Below are 18,917 nucleotides of genomic sequence, written 5' to 3'. Positions count from 1 at the left end.
GTTCTCAGCTGTTTGATTCGGTCCATCAGCGCATCCCAAGCCCCGCCTCCCGCTGTCATTCACCACCCATCCCCAAACAAGCCCGGATCATCGCCATGTACGGAATCCCCCCCAACCCCCATCCCATTGTCTGTGTTTACAACGCTTTTTCTTTTTTTAAATGCTATATTTTAAAAATAAACCACTTGGATTGAAGAGAATGTAGAAAATAAAGACAAAGAGAATAAAACATATTATACACAGCAAATATTTTGGACATTTAGGGCATATTCTGGGTCGTAGCTATTATGATTAATCTATTGCTAATTTTACTTTATTTTTGCTGCCAACTTTTGGCAGAGGTACAGTGTCCTTGCATAACACAGTGATATTTTAGTGCATAATAACGCCAGAGAAAACATTTCTAAGAGTTTAAATGATGAGAATATTTGTGTATTACCGAGAATAATAAATTAACAATATCCTGAAGAGTTTGTGTTGTCATAAAGAAAATTAATTTTTTATAAATGTTTATATTCTGACATTTTTTCCTAAGAGATAGGAGCATAACTCATTGTAACATGTTTTGGCATAAACATATTCGTTAAAAATAGTGTTCAATAATCAATCTTTCTATGTCACAAAAAGAGCATTTTGTTTCTTACTGTGTTATGTAGTTGTAACACTGTAACGTTGCCAGATATGAATTAGAAGTTGCATGAATGTAATAGACCTTAGTTAGGGTAGCGACATATGTTGACGGAATAAAAACAAGGCTACATCATAAAAACAAAACAACATACCGAAAGTTCAGATGGCAAAACGTCTTACTACCAAGAAAAAAAAAAACTTTCAGTAGACATGAACTCCACTGAACTGTGTTATTTTCACAATTTACAACTTTTAAAACTATCTAGGACCTTTATACAGTGTGTGCTATCGTAAAGACTGCAAGTCTGTCCTTCACAGTCTTCATCTGCCTTAAATTAATCTATTCATCTAACCTGATTAAAATTCATCTTCGGAAGACAAATTAAGATATTTTTCACTGTCTTCGACTCACAGTCCTGCAGTGTGAAATGTTTTGACTGGAAATTACATCAGCGATGACCTACAGCCAATGAGACAGCAGATACAGGGCAAAGGAACGTTCAGGGGAGGAGTCATAGACCTTCAGCCAATGAGAGAGCAGATACAGGGCAAATGAACGTTCAGGGGAGGAGTCATAGACCTTCAGCCAATGAGAGAGCAGATACAGGGCAAGGGACCGTTCAGGGTAGGAGTCATAGACCTACAGCCAATGAGAGAGCAGATACAGGGCAAGGGAACGTTCAGGGGAGGAGTCATAGACCTACAGCCAATGAGAGAGCAGATACAGGGCAAATGAACGTTCAGGGGAGGAGTCATAGACCTACAGCCAATGAGACAGCAGATACAGGGCAAAGGAACGTTCAGGGGAGGAGTCATAGACCTTCAGCCAATGAGAGAGCAGATACAGGGCAAATGAACGTTCAGGGGAGGAGTCATAGACCTACAGCCAACGAGACAGCAGATACAGGGCAAATAAACGTTCAGGGGAGGAATCATAGACCTACAGCCAATGAGAGAGCAGATACAGGGCAAGGGAACGTTCAGGGGAGGAGTCATAGACCTACAGCCAATGAGAGAGCAGATACAGGGCAAATTAACGTTCAGGGGAGGAGTCATAGACCTACAGCCAATGAGACAGCAGATACAGGGCAAATTAACGTTCAGGGGAGGAGTCATAGACCTACAGCCAATGAGAGAGCAGATACAGGGCAAGGGAACGTTCAGGGGAGGAGTCATAGACCTACAGCCAATGAGAGAGCAGATACAGGGCAAGGGAACGTTCAGGGGAGGAGTCATTGACCTACAGCCAATGAAAAAGCAGATACAGGGCAAACGAACGTTCAGGGGAGGAGTCATAATAGATCGGCAACAGAACATCAAGTATGGCTTCTGCACGCAACCTTCTTATTCTTTATTTTTCGCTGCAAACCAGCGTACAGACAACTTGTATCACAAGCTTCTTGCAGGCTTCAATTTCTAACAGGCAGAAATCCAGTCTCCTCAAATGTAGTTTGAAGACAATTAAGGCAGAGCTGTTGGCGATTCTTCCTTTTAATAAGTCGTGTAATGTGTGGCCCCCTGTTGCTGATTCATCGTGTAGTGTGCACACAACAGCAACTAGATGGTACCCCCTGCTGGCCTCACTAACACCTCTTCCAGCAGCACCTGGTTTTCCCAGGAGGTCTCCCATCCAGGTACTGACCAGGCTCAACCCTGCTTGGCTTCAGGGGGTAACCAGTCTTGGGCTACAAGGTGATATGGCTGCCTATGATACATTAAAATAAGAGTCTTTACACACTATGGAACACAAAAACACTGAATACATGTAACATTACCCGAAGGATGGAGGACCAGGGTGGAGTCGGGGGATCAGAAGTCTGAGGTGGAGCCAGTGGGACAGAGGCCACCTGTGGGACTCTGGTGGAAACGAAAGGTTGGAGGGCCAAGGTAAAGCTGAAGTCTCTGAAATTCATGGCGGGGCAGAGGAATCAACAGACCATGATGGAGCCAGAAGGATAAGAAGGAGTCAAAGGTCAGTCATGTGTGCACGCTCAGGGTCAATATCACAACTGACCAGGACAGGAGCAGACTCGGGGATGAAGTCTGGGGCTGAATCAGTAATGTTTCTCCACCTTCCCAACAGTCAATGGGATCCGGTTAGCTGTAATGCCAGCTTCACAAACTCACAGAAAGTCCCTGGAGGACGATCGATGGTCAGCATTGATTTTAATGGCTCATTCAATCCAGCCCTATACAATGAAATGAGGCCACTGTCCGGATAATGTGTCTGATATGCTAGATCTAAAAACTCACACGTGTGGTCACTGAGGGGTCAATCCCTCTCGCTGGGGAGGAGGACACTAGATCCATCAGTTTTGGTCAGTTATTCTCTAACACTGCAAGCAATGAAGAAGTTGAGTCTAACTGCAGGTTCATTCCAGGAAAATGAGTAGAAATAAGAAAAAAAGAAAGAAAGACAATAACACTGAATACATTAGAAGGGTAAGTCATCAGCTAAGTTCTTATAAAGGTGTTCAACTACATTCCTGCAGGAACTAATTCACTAAAGCAAAGACCTTCACTTCTCCCATGACCTTCAGGGTCTGATTTACTCTGTGGAATCAGCTGTAAAAGAGGACGAATGTAGGTCAGACTATTGATGTTCAACATAAGATTATGCACACGTCAATGTATTTTCGTTGTTTCCATATCTGTTATTGAGGATGAATATTACTTGGGATCTTGCTTTGATTCTTGATTCCACCATTACCAGAAGACTGCTGAGAAACACCTTAATTTCAAAAAGGTACATTTGGACATATCACTATATGTCTGGCTCAAACATATTGCCAGCTGTGCTAATTATATGATGGAAAACTAATGTAGAGAGAAGCAATCAGAGAACTGCCTTGGAGTGTTGGATTTTTGTTGTTTTTAGGCAAGGACTGACAGAAAAACACCTCGACATACAGATAAACACAGAGGAAACTGGCTTAACTAATCTTTCTGACAGAGAAAAGGAAGGCATACTGGATGCACAGTTGTTGTGGAGGGCAGTTTTGGCTTACGGTATCTCTAAAATGGATACAAAAGAGATGTGAGGAAGAGAAATTATTTGAATGCTTTGCAGCTCTGTTTGCCTAGAAAGACACAGACTGCACCTTCTGACAAGCTATGGCTTAAAGGGCACCTATTATGCAAAATTATTATGCCGGCGCCAAGGGGGGACATTCGCGGGCCGTGCCCCCCCAAACGAGTTACTGTGCCCCCCACTTTCCATCCTCTCCCCTCCTTGCTGAATGTGATCGATTTCGAAAGCGAAAGTTAAACCGATAAAACAGCGCACAAGAAAGCGATTGCACGCTTTAGGGAGCGTCAGCAACTGCACGCGATCACAGATTGCACGCTGCCCACCCGAAACACAACGCGATTTGTGCTCCCCCTAGAAATTTAAATGCCCCCCTGATGGAGGTGCCCTGGCGCCGGCTCTGTCCCACTCACACCACTATTACTTGCCAGCATGGAAGCTTGAGGGAGTCATTGAGTTTGTGTGTGAAGTATCAGCATCTTCAGACAGACTTCAGTTTCTATCGTTTTTAATACTATTTTTTATTGATGGCCAGGAGACACTTGTCCAATAACCACACCATTATACATGATAAAATACATCATATATACTTGTTTTCATATTTTTGAATGGTAGTTGCAAACATATCCAAGCAGATGTCCAGTTTTTGTTGTTAAAATGCAATAATCTCTCACACCCTGAGTAAGCAAGTTTGGGGTTTATCAGCCGAGAGTTCAGGGTACATGCAAGTTAACCTTGTTTTAACCTTTACTTGCTTTTTCTAACGTTAATAATTAGTTGTGTATAAGTGGGAATGTCAACTAAAACAAGGTAGAAATGTATTGTACATTCATTCTTTTCTCTTTCATTATGGGCGCATGAATGTGTTCAGCCATGGCAAGAAGCGGGAGACTTTCTGTAAGACATAACCGTTCTTGCAGTCGGCTCCTGGAGGCTGGCTGACTATGCCAGTGAGGAAGAACACCTCTCTGTACAGCGTGAGCACAGGGCTGCCTTGTCCCAAGACGCAGTCTGCTTTAGCTCGAGGCATAGTACATGCCATTTTGTTGGTGACCTGAAGACAAAATAAAAGCACTCATATATATATGCAATGTTTTTCATACAGCTTAATGTTTTCTAGAAATGTTAATAGAGCTTAATCTAGGGTTTTATGATTGGATTTGCTTCATGTGGCTTTTATTATATATGCACGAGTGTATCATAATAAGGTTGATTATGAGGAAACAATTTGTGAAATGGTTTTTCATGACCATGGGAACCCCATAAAATATGGACACGTCCACCAACCTGACCAGAGTGGCGCTGCGAGCAACCCAGCAGTTTGTCATAGGACAGGTGGTTTAACATGAGGTTCCCTTCAAGATCCGTTGCACCTGAAACTTCCTTCCAGCCAGTGACAACACCCATGTAGTCGCCCGCCATGAGCACACTGTCAGCAAAGTCTCTCTCGGGCAGACAGGCTGGAAGCACGCTCTTCTTGAAGACGATCTTCTGCTTCAGCTCTACTACAGCCATGTCATTGTCAGGTCTGCCCTCAAAATAGAGCGGGTGGATGTGCACCTGGTTTACTTGAAGCGTCTGTTCTCCTGCTTCAAATGAGGTCACACTTTTACCTGTAGAATGTAAGGAATGGTTTTGTAGCATGTTAGCAAACCGTTGTTCAACATGAGATTGATTTTCTGTCATTCTGAACTGTCAACCGCTGTTCAACATGTTTCATGAAAAAATAATGGCACTCACCCACTGCCACCTGAAAGTCGTCGTGCTTCCTAACGCACTGGGCTGTGGTGAGAATCATGTTCTCTTTGAAGATCACTCCACTGCAGAAACCAACCGATCCATGTTGCAGCATCGCCTTTGAAAAAATGAGTACATGTACACAATGTAAAGTACCTGCACACTGTAAATTTGGATGTCCAACATTAGACCTCATTCAACTCTAACAGCACTTAATTCAAGTAGATATGAATGACTTAAGGCTGGAATACACTATACGACTTTTAAAATCTGAACAGATTTTAAAACACTAGTCATTGTACACTTGCTTAATTGACTTTCATCAACTTGCAGTGTGTACATAAACAACAAACATGACGTCTGGAGGATCAATCGTGGTTTATTCACCTGCCAGGGACACCCTTCTTGGCCACAGGTGAGTCCTTGATATTCTGACTTTATGTTAGTTGACTGACGTCTGTCCCATTGACTCACACTTGCCACTTTTCCACATGGAAATGTCACTAAAGAGAAAAGTAATTAGAGATGATTTGGTTTTGATATTTATAAACTGATTATGAGACAGAGGCACAAGGGACTCACCAGCAGGCACGCACTTTTCTCTCTGCTGCAGTTTCCAGCCGTACGCACATGAGCATTCGTACGACCGATAGCCCGGCTTACAAAACTGACTGCACCCTTTGCTCTTATCGATTACACATACCGTTTGATCTAGATGTGAAAATGAAAATCAGTGAGAACAACAACAAACATCATTCAGCATCATGTAATAAAGACAATTGAGAAATACTAAAATGTCTTCTCCAGTGGTGAACTTTTTAGAGTTTCAAGCCCTATTTAGCAGGTCAAAAAGTGTTGCGTGTCATCAAAAAAGTGATGTCATCAAATGCATTTTCAGATCTTTCTGGATTCACTTTACTGCACTGTATTTATGCTCTTGTGACTGACATGAGTTGTTGACAGACCTCAGCATCATTATTCATTACATTTATTTATAGGCACCTTTCACGACACTCGGTTCACCTTAAAAGTCATCCTAAGAATATTAATATAACAACAATAAACAGAGCATACGGTAACACTGAGGAATACAATATTGCTTAGTACATGTGAAATCATAAATAAGCCCGTTTAAAAAAAATAGTTTTACAATAAGATTTAAAGGTATGAAGACTATTGCTGTTACAGATGTCCAAGGGAAGGGAATTACACAAATGAAGGGCCACCAGACTTTAACAAGCATAGATGGAAAAACTATAGACAGGTGAGAAGCAATCAGATTTAGCACCTACTAGAAAGATTTCAGTTATACCAGTATTGAGTTAGTGGTAAATTAGAGGATAGCCAGTTTTTAATTTCAGCTAACAGCTGAACAGTGAAGGTTGAGGAAAGACATAGCAGACAGATAAAGCTGAGCGTCGTCAGCATATCAGTGGAAATGTATGGCGTACTTCCTAAAAATATGTTCAAGTGGCAATAGATAAATAATAAATAAAAGAGGGCCCAAAACTGAGCCTTGGGGAACACCAGTTGTTAAACTAAGACAGACCTGTGCCCATTACTCCAAAGGAGTCCAGCTTGTCTAGGAAGATGTTAAACGAGATTATATCAAAGGCTGTACTTAGAACGAGCACCGGTTAGTTCTCACCACAGTTTTAAAAAACGCTACAAAAGTGGGCGTGGTGCACTGCGGAGTGGAGGGGAAGAGAGGAAAAAACAACACAGACAACTTCGGTTTCAGACCGTTTCATTTCGCTCCCATCGAATTAAATACACAAATAAATTCACAGCCATTTTCACTCTGCATCGAAAACATATGAACGCGCGCTGTCAGTGAATATCTAAAGAGAAGTCCTAAATACTTTGTGGAGGACACAAAATAATAATTATAATATGACCGCGTGGTGAACAATATGAACTGAACTCATATTTAAGCACGATCTCCATGCTATACACATGTGTACACATATCTATCCGTACAAGTACAATTTTGGCTGTATTATTTGTGTCCCCTTCAAAAATTGCTCAAGAAATGTTGTTTATTGTTCCCCCCTACTGTTAGATGAAATTTACGGTCCTGTTGACAAGTAGTGGATTTAGATTTCTGAATGATACAGGTTATCTCGTCAACTGTTGGAAGTTTAAAGGTAGACCTCCTTGATTTACATGTTAAGGGATGTGTAGAGGGAAATCACAACCGGTGCGATTACAAATTCTGGCATTTCAGAGGGGTAAAAAGCCCAATTCTGGACATTTAAAATTTCTGTTTCCACCTGTTAAATAGAGCTCAATCAAGATGAGTGTTCAGTTACATACCTGTCTCACATTCGACTCCTGAAAAGCCTGATTTACAAATGCAGTCAAAGCCCCCCACACTATCTGAACACATGGCTCCATTTTTGCATGGCTGATCCGCACACTGGTCACCATCTAGCATGTAAAACAACATTAAAGAGGATGCATGTCACACACTTAAAACATCATGTACATCATATAAATGTATAAAATCAGAACACACCATATCTTGCGCATTAGTACATGATTCTCTGGAAGGCTTGATTATGACTGGTCAATCGTAGCAATCCCATGTGTTCCAATCCCACAATATAACTATATAATCAACTGCTTTCCCATGAAATCCAACATACTTCTTACCTGTTCTTAGTTTCATCTAATAACCAGCTGACCTGGACATAGAATAGGTCCAATGTATTATATATATTTCTTTAATCAATTTGATTGCATCAGGGCAACAAATGGAACACCTGATCCCACTTGTTTATATTCATCTCATTGAGGTACCTGAAATGCACGGTTTCCCCACTCCAGTCCATTCAATACACATAAGAAGCTGCTGAGTTGAACCAGGTGCTTTAATTAATCTAACACATCTAACACATTCTGGTAGGCGGGTCTCCAGGACTGGAGACATCTGGAAAAACAGTTGACGCATGACTTTCTCACATGACCATCATGCATATGCAACATTCACAACTTACCAATGTAGACAGACCAGAAGATATCCTATAAAGAAACAAAAACACAATCCATTTAAGTTTGTGCATAATTAGGAGTGCAGTTGTGAATATTAGTAGTAATATTACATTTGTATACTAGAAGTGTGCGATATTCACACAAACGGCATCTCCGTTTGTTTTGATAATCATAATTATTAAATATTTTGAGCATGTGTTTTGCATCTTGGATGGTTTAGGCTGGATTTTGTTTAGGTAGATCTTCAAATTCTGTGCAGTGGGGTAGTTCACAGCCGTGACAGAAATGAACTTTTCCACTAAAGGCAATATTTGCATCCTTAAACTGAATTCATTTTTTTTAAAGTGAAATGATACTTTATAAGAAAACTAGTCAGTGTCTTAATGAGCTGAGTCATTGAATCATTCAGTAATGAAGCACCACTATGGGCCTATTTACACCTGGTCACTTCATGCGATTTCTCTGATCAGATATCTATCTGATTTGTTGAAACGTTTCCATTTACACTTGGCTTAAATGTGTCTTCAAAAAACGGATATAAATCCGGTCTTCAATTCCCGCGCTATATGCAAATTTAACAGAGTTCATCTGGAATGTGGCCAAGACCACCTCTTGAATTGGTTTAAGCGATCAGATTTAAATGCATCTCAAAAGCGTTTCGGAGGGCATATACACCTGGACTTTTCACGATCGGATAGCTATCCGATCAGAGAAAACGTATGAATGACCAAGTGTAAACAGGCCCTATGTGTTGCTCGGATAAGTTCTGCTGTGGTCAACATTTTTTGTTGGCAAAATATTAACAGAATTGTGTCTGAAATGGAACTCAAATTGTGAACTTACTGTTAGGGATGCACGATATTGGATTTTTGACGATATCCGATATGCCGATATTTTGGTCGATGCCGATATATTTATTTTTGTTTGGAAACAATACCAAGTCTCTCCTGTGCGGGAATTATAAACACATTTTTTAATAGGAGACAAAGCGCTACTTGCTGATTATCTTTGGTTGGGTTTGAAGCAACCATTACAAAAAAAGAAGAATCCAAGGCACTTCTTCTGGTCCAAAAAAGCCTTTATTCACATTCTGGCCATTTCAATAAACAATAAACATCTCAATAAATGCATCAGTGTGCAGAGTTTTTGGCATTTTTTGGTTTATTAAAAATAAAACATTATTTTTAATTTTGGTTAGTTTTTAACAAAAACGTATTTGTTAGAATTAAACAAATAATAATTAATGACAGTACCTTAAAATCTTTGAAAATAATTATAAATCGACTATATATCAATCGCATTTTTTCCAGAAAGATGCAGTGTTTAACATTTGTAGATGGTCTAAGGCAAAAGAGTTGCAAATATTCTCATAATGCTCATAATTCGTTTAAAAAAAGCATACAAATCTGTATATAAAATTATTTAATTTACAAGTGTCTTTTTTTATTCCTGTAAACTATACCTTCTGACCTTTAAATCAAAACATACTTATGATTTTGCGACGTTTATACTGTTTTATTTATTCAGAAACAACTTTCTTAGTGATATTTGTTTATTTTACTTTTATTTTGTTACAGGTAGGCCAACAGCGCCCCCCCCTATGTAAATAAAACGCCTTACCAGATAGGCATTAGGACCCGGCGGAGGCAGCCGCTGCTGCTGCACGCGCTAGTGACTGTTGACTATCACACACGGAAGGCTTCATCTTGTACGTGCATTTTCAAATTAAATGCAGCGATCCAAAACAGTGAATCTAATCATCATTCAGGCAAAAGTTTGCTTCAAGAACGACCACACTGCTGACGTGATCTAATCGTTAGCGCACACTAAGCACATGCGAGTTAATCCTCTTATCGGCAAGACATATCGGCATAATTTTTCATATCGGGCAAATACCGATATTTACATTTAAAGCCATTTTTCGGCCGATTCCGATATCAGTCCGATAATATCGTGCATCCCTACTTACTGTTTATTTATATAAAATCAAAGACATTTTCACTATCAAGGTGTTTTTGCTTGCTTTGTGTAAAGTAAATGACATACTCGATAATGTCAGCTTGCTCATCGTTGCACAAACAAAAATTACAATTTCATCACAAACAATAAATATCACACACCCCTAGTTTAGACAGGTGAATTCCGGTTAAGATTCATACTCACGGTGCGATAATTATCCTGGAAGACTTCTCTTGCTTCTTCGTAAGCACAAATTTCCTCTAAACACTCCCTCTCGAGGTTGGGAGGGAGTTTAGTCTCTTCATCACCCGCGTTGCTTCTCTTCTGACGGGAAATTAAACTAAGTGCATCCCACTTTTCCAGGAACACAGGAGCTGAGGTGTGTAGGGACACAGAAAAATTGTGAAAATTATATTATACAGTGTGAATGGCAGGTGAGAAATGGATCAAAGTGATATTTCAATTGAACTATTCAAACTTGATTTCTGGTTATGGCCACCAGAGACCTGCACATGGCGAGAATCCATGGCTACTCATATTTGATGTGGAGGATGGAAAAACATTTAGGGTGCTTTCACACCTGTAGTTCGGTTCATTTGGTCCGGACCAAAGGCAAAAAATTATACATTGTAGCTATTTATAGCTGTTTTGGTTCCTTTTCACACCACACTGTTTGCTCTGGTCCGAACCAGATGAAACGAACCAAAATGCAGTCACGTGACAACATCCGCTTCACTTGTTGGCTAGATTTTTCTTTTTTAATAAATCTGCAAAAATGTCAACAATTCTGTGTTTTTCTGTCAATATGGGGTGCTGTGTGTACATTAATGAGGGGGAAAAAAATGAACTTAAATGATTTTAACACATTATAACCTTGATGTCACTGAATCACTAGTTTTAAGACAATGAGTCAGTGTTTGCAAGTAAAGAAATTAAACCGTACTGTCGCAAAACTATCTGTGGCTAAGTAACTGTTTTTGCTCTAATTCTGAGGAGGGCTCTGCCTGAAGTTGGCAACATTACAAATGACGCAGTTCTTAATGACCCTGCAAATCTCTGACTCTACACTGTCAAAAAAGCACACGGTCTCACTGTCATAGTGTATCAATTGGGAAGAACAAACTACATGAGATAATATCTCAGAGCAAATATAACCTGTACAAAATATTCTATGAAACAACACAACAGTAGCCAAATTCCGCGGGATAAACACGGACCTGGCAACCCTCGCATGGGCTTCATCACGTGGTGCCTGTTACTTTTCTCAACGCTTTCTCGGTGAGCCAATCGTCTATTAAGATTACGTTTTATTTAAGCATTTTATAAGGGCTTTAGGGGATTATCATTGGTATGTAAGGCTCTATTCTTCTCCTTCTTAATTAATTTGCATGATTATACACTGAAAGTCTGACAAAAACATCCGCTGGAGAAAAAATGACGAAGGTTTATTAACCACAAGAAAAAGAGGTCGTGTTTAACAGCCTCCAAACGATTTAAATGCATTACCTGTTCTTTTGTGCAGTCCAGCAGTCACAAAACCACACAAAACTGCGAGAGAAAACACTGTTCCGATGCAAGCCATGATAACAGTCGAGCTCTGTCTGTGAAATACAGGATAATTTAACTATTAAACACAGGTTTGTGCTACATGTTCAGTTTCCAGAGAGAATTAACATCACAATAATAAGCTGCGGTGGGTTTTAACCTTAAAACGCAATGTAGGTTCTGTATTGTTTATTTATTATAGGCTATATTACATAACAGAGACTCACCGCTGAGCTTCTGGCGCAGATCTGAGCTCTTCACTGAGGAAAAGATAATGATATATCGACCTGCTGCTGATGATGATGATAATCTGCTGTCACATCCACTGAGGTGAAATAGTCTGTCAGACTGATATCAGCACATCTACTGTTGTTGTTTTCTGCAAACATGAGCCATCCTGCGTTTGTCTGTATATAACCACACGAGGGAGCAAACGACTAGCAATCCTGGCTTTCCCTGCGAGAATTATTGGCTGTATTTCATATTGAGCTGAACTGCTTTCATCAGTTGGATCCTTTTATGTGTGTTTTTGTGAGGTAGCCTAAGTAAATTTGATTTATATAGCACCTTTTAAAAGCAGTTTCAAAAGTGCTTGACTGATTTAGACTCGCAACAAAACTATTTACAGACTTTTGGTCTATATAGTGTTTTATTTTTATATTAAAACAACTGTATTAAAGTTTTTCAGTCAAGAGTAGTGAGTGATTTTTCTCTTTGTGTTTGGTGTTTTATTTACACTAAAGGAATAATTCACCCAAAAATAAAAATAGTGTTATTTTTATACCATCATTTACTCACTCAAAAGTAGTTTTAAACCTCAATGAGTTTCATTCTTCTGCTAAACATAAATGCTCTTTTGAAGAATGTGGAAAACGCTCTCGGTTACTCACGTAACCTCGGTTCCCCGAAATGAGGGAACGAGACATTGCTTTGGGAAATACATTTTCCTCGAATATTACTGAAGCCTTATTGAATCACACCAGTGAAACTGGCCAATGGCGTTCAAGCGCGCGAAATATGAGGGGGCTCGTCACTATATAAAGCAGCGCTTGTACGTCATCCATTCAGAATCTTTGACTGAAGCAAGCAACTAAGCATTGTAAGATCCTGAGCTCGGTGACACGGCAATAAGAGCAATGTCTCGTTCCCTCATTTCGGGGAACCGAGGTTACGTGAGTAACCGAGAGCGTTCCCCTTCAATTCGGTCACTCTACATTGCTTTGGGAACGTATAAAATCCCGCCGTGTCACAGCGATGGAGCCAAGCTCGACTAAGTATGTCAAGTTTCACATTCGGAGCCGTAATGAGAACGGCAATGATATTGGCGCTCTTAGTAAACACAGCTCAGGTCTACAGGACCTAGTCGAAACCATGTAAAGTCAGGGGCGCGGCAGCCAGACGATGCCGCGTCACATCAGGGGCGGAGTTAACTCCGGTGAAACAAAGAATGTGAAATGGCGGCGGCTTCGGTGCTTTCACAAATAGATTAGTTGAAATTGTTTAATTTCAATGAAATCATGTTATAATGCACAGCCGTACCGGTATGATGGTGACCAAGTCCTAAAAGACGTGGTGGACTATATCATAATACTGTGATAGGAGGTGTCTCCGTCAGCTTCTCCGATTAAGAAGAAATCTAAGTTACCGACGGCGAGCGGAATGATGGACAAGAACACTGTTACACACTTTGAGGACATTCTAAGAACTGAGTTGAGGTCAATGCGGAACGAGTTCGCTTCTCACATGTCAGTTGTTCAGTCGCTATGCTCTAAACTGGATCTTCTTACAGGGGAGATGTCGCAGATCACGGTAGATGCATTGCCGCGCTCGAGCAACAGGTTGTGGACTAACAGGATCTCAATAGGTGCAGCAATCTGCGTCTGGTCGGATTGCCTTAAGGTTCTGAAAAGGACGACCCAATGGGCTTTTTGAAAAGATTGCTACTGACGTGGCTCCCGTCTCTGGCGGGCAAAGAGATTGAAGTGGAGCGAGCGCATCACGTGTACACAAGGCTCTCCTCAGATCGCGCTAAACCATGGGTTTTCATCTTTAAACTGCTGCGGACAGGGAGCTCATTCTGCGGCCCGCCAGACTTCATGCCCCGGTGAAAACTTCAGACGGAACAATGCTGTCTTTCTTTCCAGATTTTTCTCCAGTCACCGCAAAAAGAAGTGGATTTGCGCCAATTAGGAAGGAAATGAGAGAAGCTAGCAGACAGAATTTTCTTCTTTATCCTGCAACGCTTGAAGGTCATTCTCAATCAAGGTGAACCTAAAATGCTACACTCCCCAGAAGAAGCAAGAGTTTTTCTCAGATCCCCTTCATCCACCAACTCTCAGTGAGCTTCAGCTGGACATTTGCTGTCTAATCGGAGAAGAGATGCTCTAAATGGTTAGGTGACTTTCACTGTTCACTTCTTAATTCATAGTTCATTGTGCATACAGTATCGCTTACTGATTATGATATTTTATTTATGTTTCTAGTTGTATTCCTTCTCTCTCTCTCTCTCCATTTTTTTTTTATTTTTTATTTTATAATTATTATTTTTTTTTTTAAATAGAGATACTATCTAGTCAATATGTGACTATGGGGCCAAATGGTGGTGCTTCAGTAATGTGCAGGGTTTTGTTGACACCATGGAACATGTTAAGGGGTGCTGGCAGATCAAGGTTGGTTCTTGGTTTGATCTGCCATAGCTCATGGGAATGTATTTATATATTTTTTTAATAGTGATGGGAAGGGTTGGAGGTGGTTTAATGGTAGACTCAACTGGTTTTATTTTCAAACTTGTATTTTGTATTAATATGCAGTAATTATGTTTGATACCTATAACTGACCTTAATATTCTGAGTTGTAATAGGCCTAAATGGCCCTCACAAACATACAGGTTTTCTGGATCTTTTGCGGAGAAGAAAGTTTGATATAGTGTTAGCTCAAGAATCCCATTTGAAAGAGGAGGATATACACAGGTGTAATACTAAGTTTATAAAGTGGTATCTCACTCATCTTCGGATACTAAAACTAAGGGTGTCCTAATATTGGTGCGGAAGACTTTAAATATGACTATTTTAGAGAAAGGTTGTGATACAGATGGTAGAATAACATATAAAAACAACATGTATTTCTTTCAGTTTATGCCCCTTGTACTCCTGACTTTACTTTTTCTCGGTTTTGTCAACCTATCTCTTGAAAGGTTGACGCAACTATTTTTATCCGTCTGAATATGAATCTGTCATCTTCTCCTAAGTGTAATCTTGTTCGCAAGGATCTTTAGGCACGTTTTCGCATAGTTTTTTGGGGGGAGTTGCCCTAATCTCTCACAGGACCTGTTATATTTGTTGGGTACTGAGATATGTTTGACTCTGCACCATTTTTTCATGAATGACTTTTGGGACTTCACCTTGTCCTGCCAACAAAGATGTTTACTTTTAGCTGCTCTCACAGCAGCAAAAATTGCTAGTCAACCGTTGGAGTCCTCCTCACACTGTTTTCTCTTTATGAAAGGTTGTCTTAAATTTAAATTTAAACACTGTGTAACAAAGTTCGTAGATTCGGGAAGAAGGAGGCGGGAACCGGCAAACATTCAAAGATTTAATAACCAAAATAAACAAACATAAAATACAGCGGCAGCCCCTCACGGACGACTGCCGCACACAAAACACAAAATAAAATCCAGGCCTGGTCCTCTCGTCTTCCACTGTCGTCACTCCTCATTTTATCCTTCGGAGCTCCTCCGTGGGACTTGAGACCGGTGAGTGTCGCAGGTGTCGCTCCTTATCATTACCATCTCCACCGGCCTCGCTCCGTTCCCACGGCTCTCGGCCCCGCCCCACTCACCACATACCCCCATCGCAGGCCGGGGGGGGTACCCTCGAGACTGCACTCTACTCCCCCCCCCCCCCCCCCTTCCTGGGGGGGGGGGGACCCGTCAGGGCGGCCGCGGCGTACCTGGGGGTACGGACAGACGACGCGAGAGAAAAGGAGACGGAAGGATGAGGAGTGACAGAGACGAGAGAGAGGGGAGAGAGGAAAAAAAAGAATTCGGTCCGGTTCCCGGACACACTGCTGGTTGGTCCTCAACCAGCTGAGAGGCTCTCACTCGCGGTGCCATGCGATGGTACTGGACCTCTTTGGTGGACGGCTCGACGCTCCGCCTCCTGGCGGACGGCGATGGCTCCTCCGGTCGAGGGCAGCCGGCAGCTCCTCCCCCATTCCCTGCTCCTCCCCAACATGGCGGATGGCAGCAGGCTACGGCCACTCGGCGAATGGCGCCGACTCCTCCGCTCCCTCTCGGACGGCAGCCCCCCTCCTCGACCCAGGAGCACGGGAGCGAGTCTTCCGTCCCACCTGTTGTTCCATCGATCCAGCACCACCGTCGCCTCGGGCAGCCAGCGGCCGCCCCCGCTACTCCCTGCTGCCCGATCTCCTCAGCACCGCGATCCCCCTCAGCAGCGAGGGCTCTCTGACAGCGAGTCCCTCCTTCCTCCCGGGTTTCGGCACCAATGTAACAAAGTTCGTAGATTCGGGAAGAAGGAGGCGGGAACCGGCAAACATTCAAAGAATTTAATAACAAAAATAAACAAACGTAAAAGTACAGCGGCAGCCCCTCACGGACCGGTGAGTGTCACAGGTGTCGCTCCTTATCATTACCATCTCCACCGGCCTCGCTCCGTTCCCACGGCTCTCGGCCACGCCCCACTCACCACAATAAGTAAACAAATATGTAACATCCTAATTCTTTTATCTGTAATGAAAACCACATTTAGTACATACAATTATTATCTTCATAGATTATTTTTATTACGTTGCAGTAGCAAAAACACACATAATGAATCATACTGCACAAGTCAAATTTTCAATATGTTCTGTTTATTTACTTAAAACTTGTTTCTGTCGTGATGACACCCTTTCAAAATATTACATACATCTTAAAGGTTTATTAAAACATAAACCAACATAGTAATAAAAAAAGAATCACTTCTAATGAAAATTGTTAAGTGTAATTGCATTGATTGGTTAGTATTAGAAATAACGAGTCACACTGGTGTTGGGTATGGTCCCATGTCCCTTTGGATATATAAAAACAATACTTATTACATTGAACCTTTACTCACTTTCGTTGCTCATTATGCTCAATTTCATACAACAATAACGGCATTTCTATAGCTTCCAGTTCGTCTGCAATAAAGCAAGCAAACGCCACGTGATCTGCCATGACTGAGGTAGATGCAGCAAACTACGAGAGCCCCGAAGTGTCCGACTTGACGACTCCGTTTTCAACTCCGCCCCTGACTGCAAGCGGCTACTCTTGTTGACCACCGTCTGTAGCCGTGCTTCAAGTCGAACGCACCTATTGACAAGAGTAGCACATGACATGATCACATGAGGGGCAAGGAACAGATGACAGGAACATGAAACAAGGCAAAATATCAAAATAAAAGACCAGAAAACATAAAAAGACAAAACCCAAACCCCATGTAACACACGTGTTGTTTCTCGCCATTCCTTTTCCACTTCTCACATGTGTTTTCGTGCCAAAACGCGGTTTTGGGGATAGAGACTAGATAGAGTCGTTGTGTGACAGAGTTGTTGTCAGCTCGTGTAGTGTGTGACCCCCTAATTTACAGGGAACATAAATAATTGCTTTACCTTCCGAGTCTTTTGTTCATTTGTCATGCGATAGACACAGTGAACGGATCATTCATGAATGACCCATCATGCTCCCATATGTATTTCCCCATTTATGTCTCATACAGAGGTTGCCTATACTACCTTGGGCTTATGTAGGTATATTCAGAACACATTATAGAGGTTAACTATGTGGGTACCACCTTTCCCCCATGTAGGCAGCCTATATGGGACTGGTTGTGTTTGCCTATGTCTGACCCATATAGCTGGTCAGCAGGCTGGTTTTAGAGGGGTTTTGGCCACTTTCTTAGCTGGTCAGGCTGGGAGACCAGGTAAAACCAGCTAAGACCAGCCAACCAGCTTAGGCTGGTTTTTGCTGTTTGTTTGTTTTTTCAGCAGGGTCTTTTGTGTTCTTCAGAAGTCATACAGGTTTGACATGACATGAGGAATGAAGAAATGATTAACAAATTTTCATTTCTGGGTGAACTATCCCTTTAAAGAATGAGGAAAACTTGTGCCTCAAACATTTCATTAGTTATTGTTACATATTTGTTTTCAACATTATTTGTTCTCCAGGCTTTCCTGTTCAAATACAGCAGTTATCAGCTGTATGCAAATTGACCCAGACTTGTTTTTTGAATAATGATAATAGGTACAGTTCAATTTGCACATGAAGCCACATTGATTTCTCTGTTTCTCTTGAATTGTACCATATAGGGCCTTGTAAATGTAGTTCACAAGAGTTTTTAAAGACTTGGAATCTAAAATTATATTAGGATATCTTTAATAGTTCTTGAGTTACAGGCATGCAAACTTTGGAAAATAAATCCAAAAAGGTGCTTTTTAGGGCATAATTTTTTTTTTAGTCGAGGGAAGTTTCTATAAACTGGTTGATTTGACAGGGCAAAATTCTAAAGTACTATTAAATTATTTTTATTTGTGGTCATTCTTGTGTCTGTTACAGAATCAAGACGGATCATAAATTCAGCCAGGAGAAACTTGATTATTATGTTTCCAATATGCTTCTGAATGATTAGCTGAGATGAATGTAAAGCCTCCTGTATATGAAAATAGTTTAAATAAAGTAATAATGATAAAGTTACTTGTGCTGCTCAAAGGAACAAAATAAACGATTAGTGAAAATGTAGTAATTAGCATGTAAAAGTTTCAGCATCAGGCTGGTACACACTTACAGTACTACAGTACTTTCTGTTCAAGAAAAGTTGAGAATGCAGTCTGGCAAGCATGCACTGATGCAAATGAATAGGAACGCCAGTATGAGGAAGGTTCATTCATACCTCAACTGTTTCCCCCATACAGGATTAATTGCGTAATATGTACGATGATGCACAAAATTAAATAAAACAAAACCTTCCATAATGGGTTGCTGAGCCTG

General features: G+C 41.1%; 1 protein-coding gene across 2 annotated transcripts; it reads right to left on the bottom strand.

Moving 5' to 3' along the window:
• Nucleotides 1-4,151: 4,151 nt before the first annotated feature.
• Nucleotides 4,152-12,384, bottom strand: proza (protein Z, vitamin K-dependent plasma glycoprotein a). 2 transcript variants are annotated; one of them, XM_079392727.1, is made up of 10 exons: nt 12,121-12,384; nt 11,855-11,949; nt 10,553-10,722; nt 8,395-8,419; nt 7,712-7,825; nt 5,978-6,106; nt 5,783-5,898; nt 5,399-5,513; nt 4,946-5,271; nt 4,152-4,712 (listed from the first exon to the last, which is right to left on the bottom strand). In XM_079392727.1, exons 2-10 carry the CDS (start codon nt 11,928-11,930, stop codon nt 4,506-4,508), a joined length of 1,278 nt encoding a protein of 425 aa, XP_079248853.1. In that variant the 5' UTR covers nt 11,931-11,949; nt 12,121-12,384; the 3' UTR covers nt 4,152-4,505. The 2 variants fall into 2 exon arrangements, with proteins under 2 accessions (XP_079248853.1, XP_079248854.1); XM_079392728.1 differs by lacking the exons at nt 8,395-8,419; nt 10,553-10,722; nt 11,855-11,949; nt 12,121-12,384 and adding exons at nt 8,051-8,082; nt 8,198-8,313.
• Nucleotides 12,385-18,917: the final 6,533 nt, after the last annotated feature.

Source organism: Barbus barbus, assembly GCF_936440315.1.
Source record: "Barbus barbus genome assembly, chromosome: 3".
Taxonomy (NCBI): Eukaryota; Metazoa; Chordata; class Actinopteri; order Cypriniformes; family Cyprinidae; genus Barbus; species Barbus barbus.
This window is presented reverse-complemented; position numbering and strand designations above follow the sequence as displayed.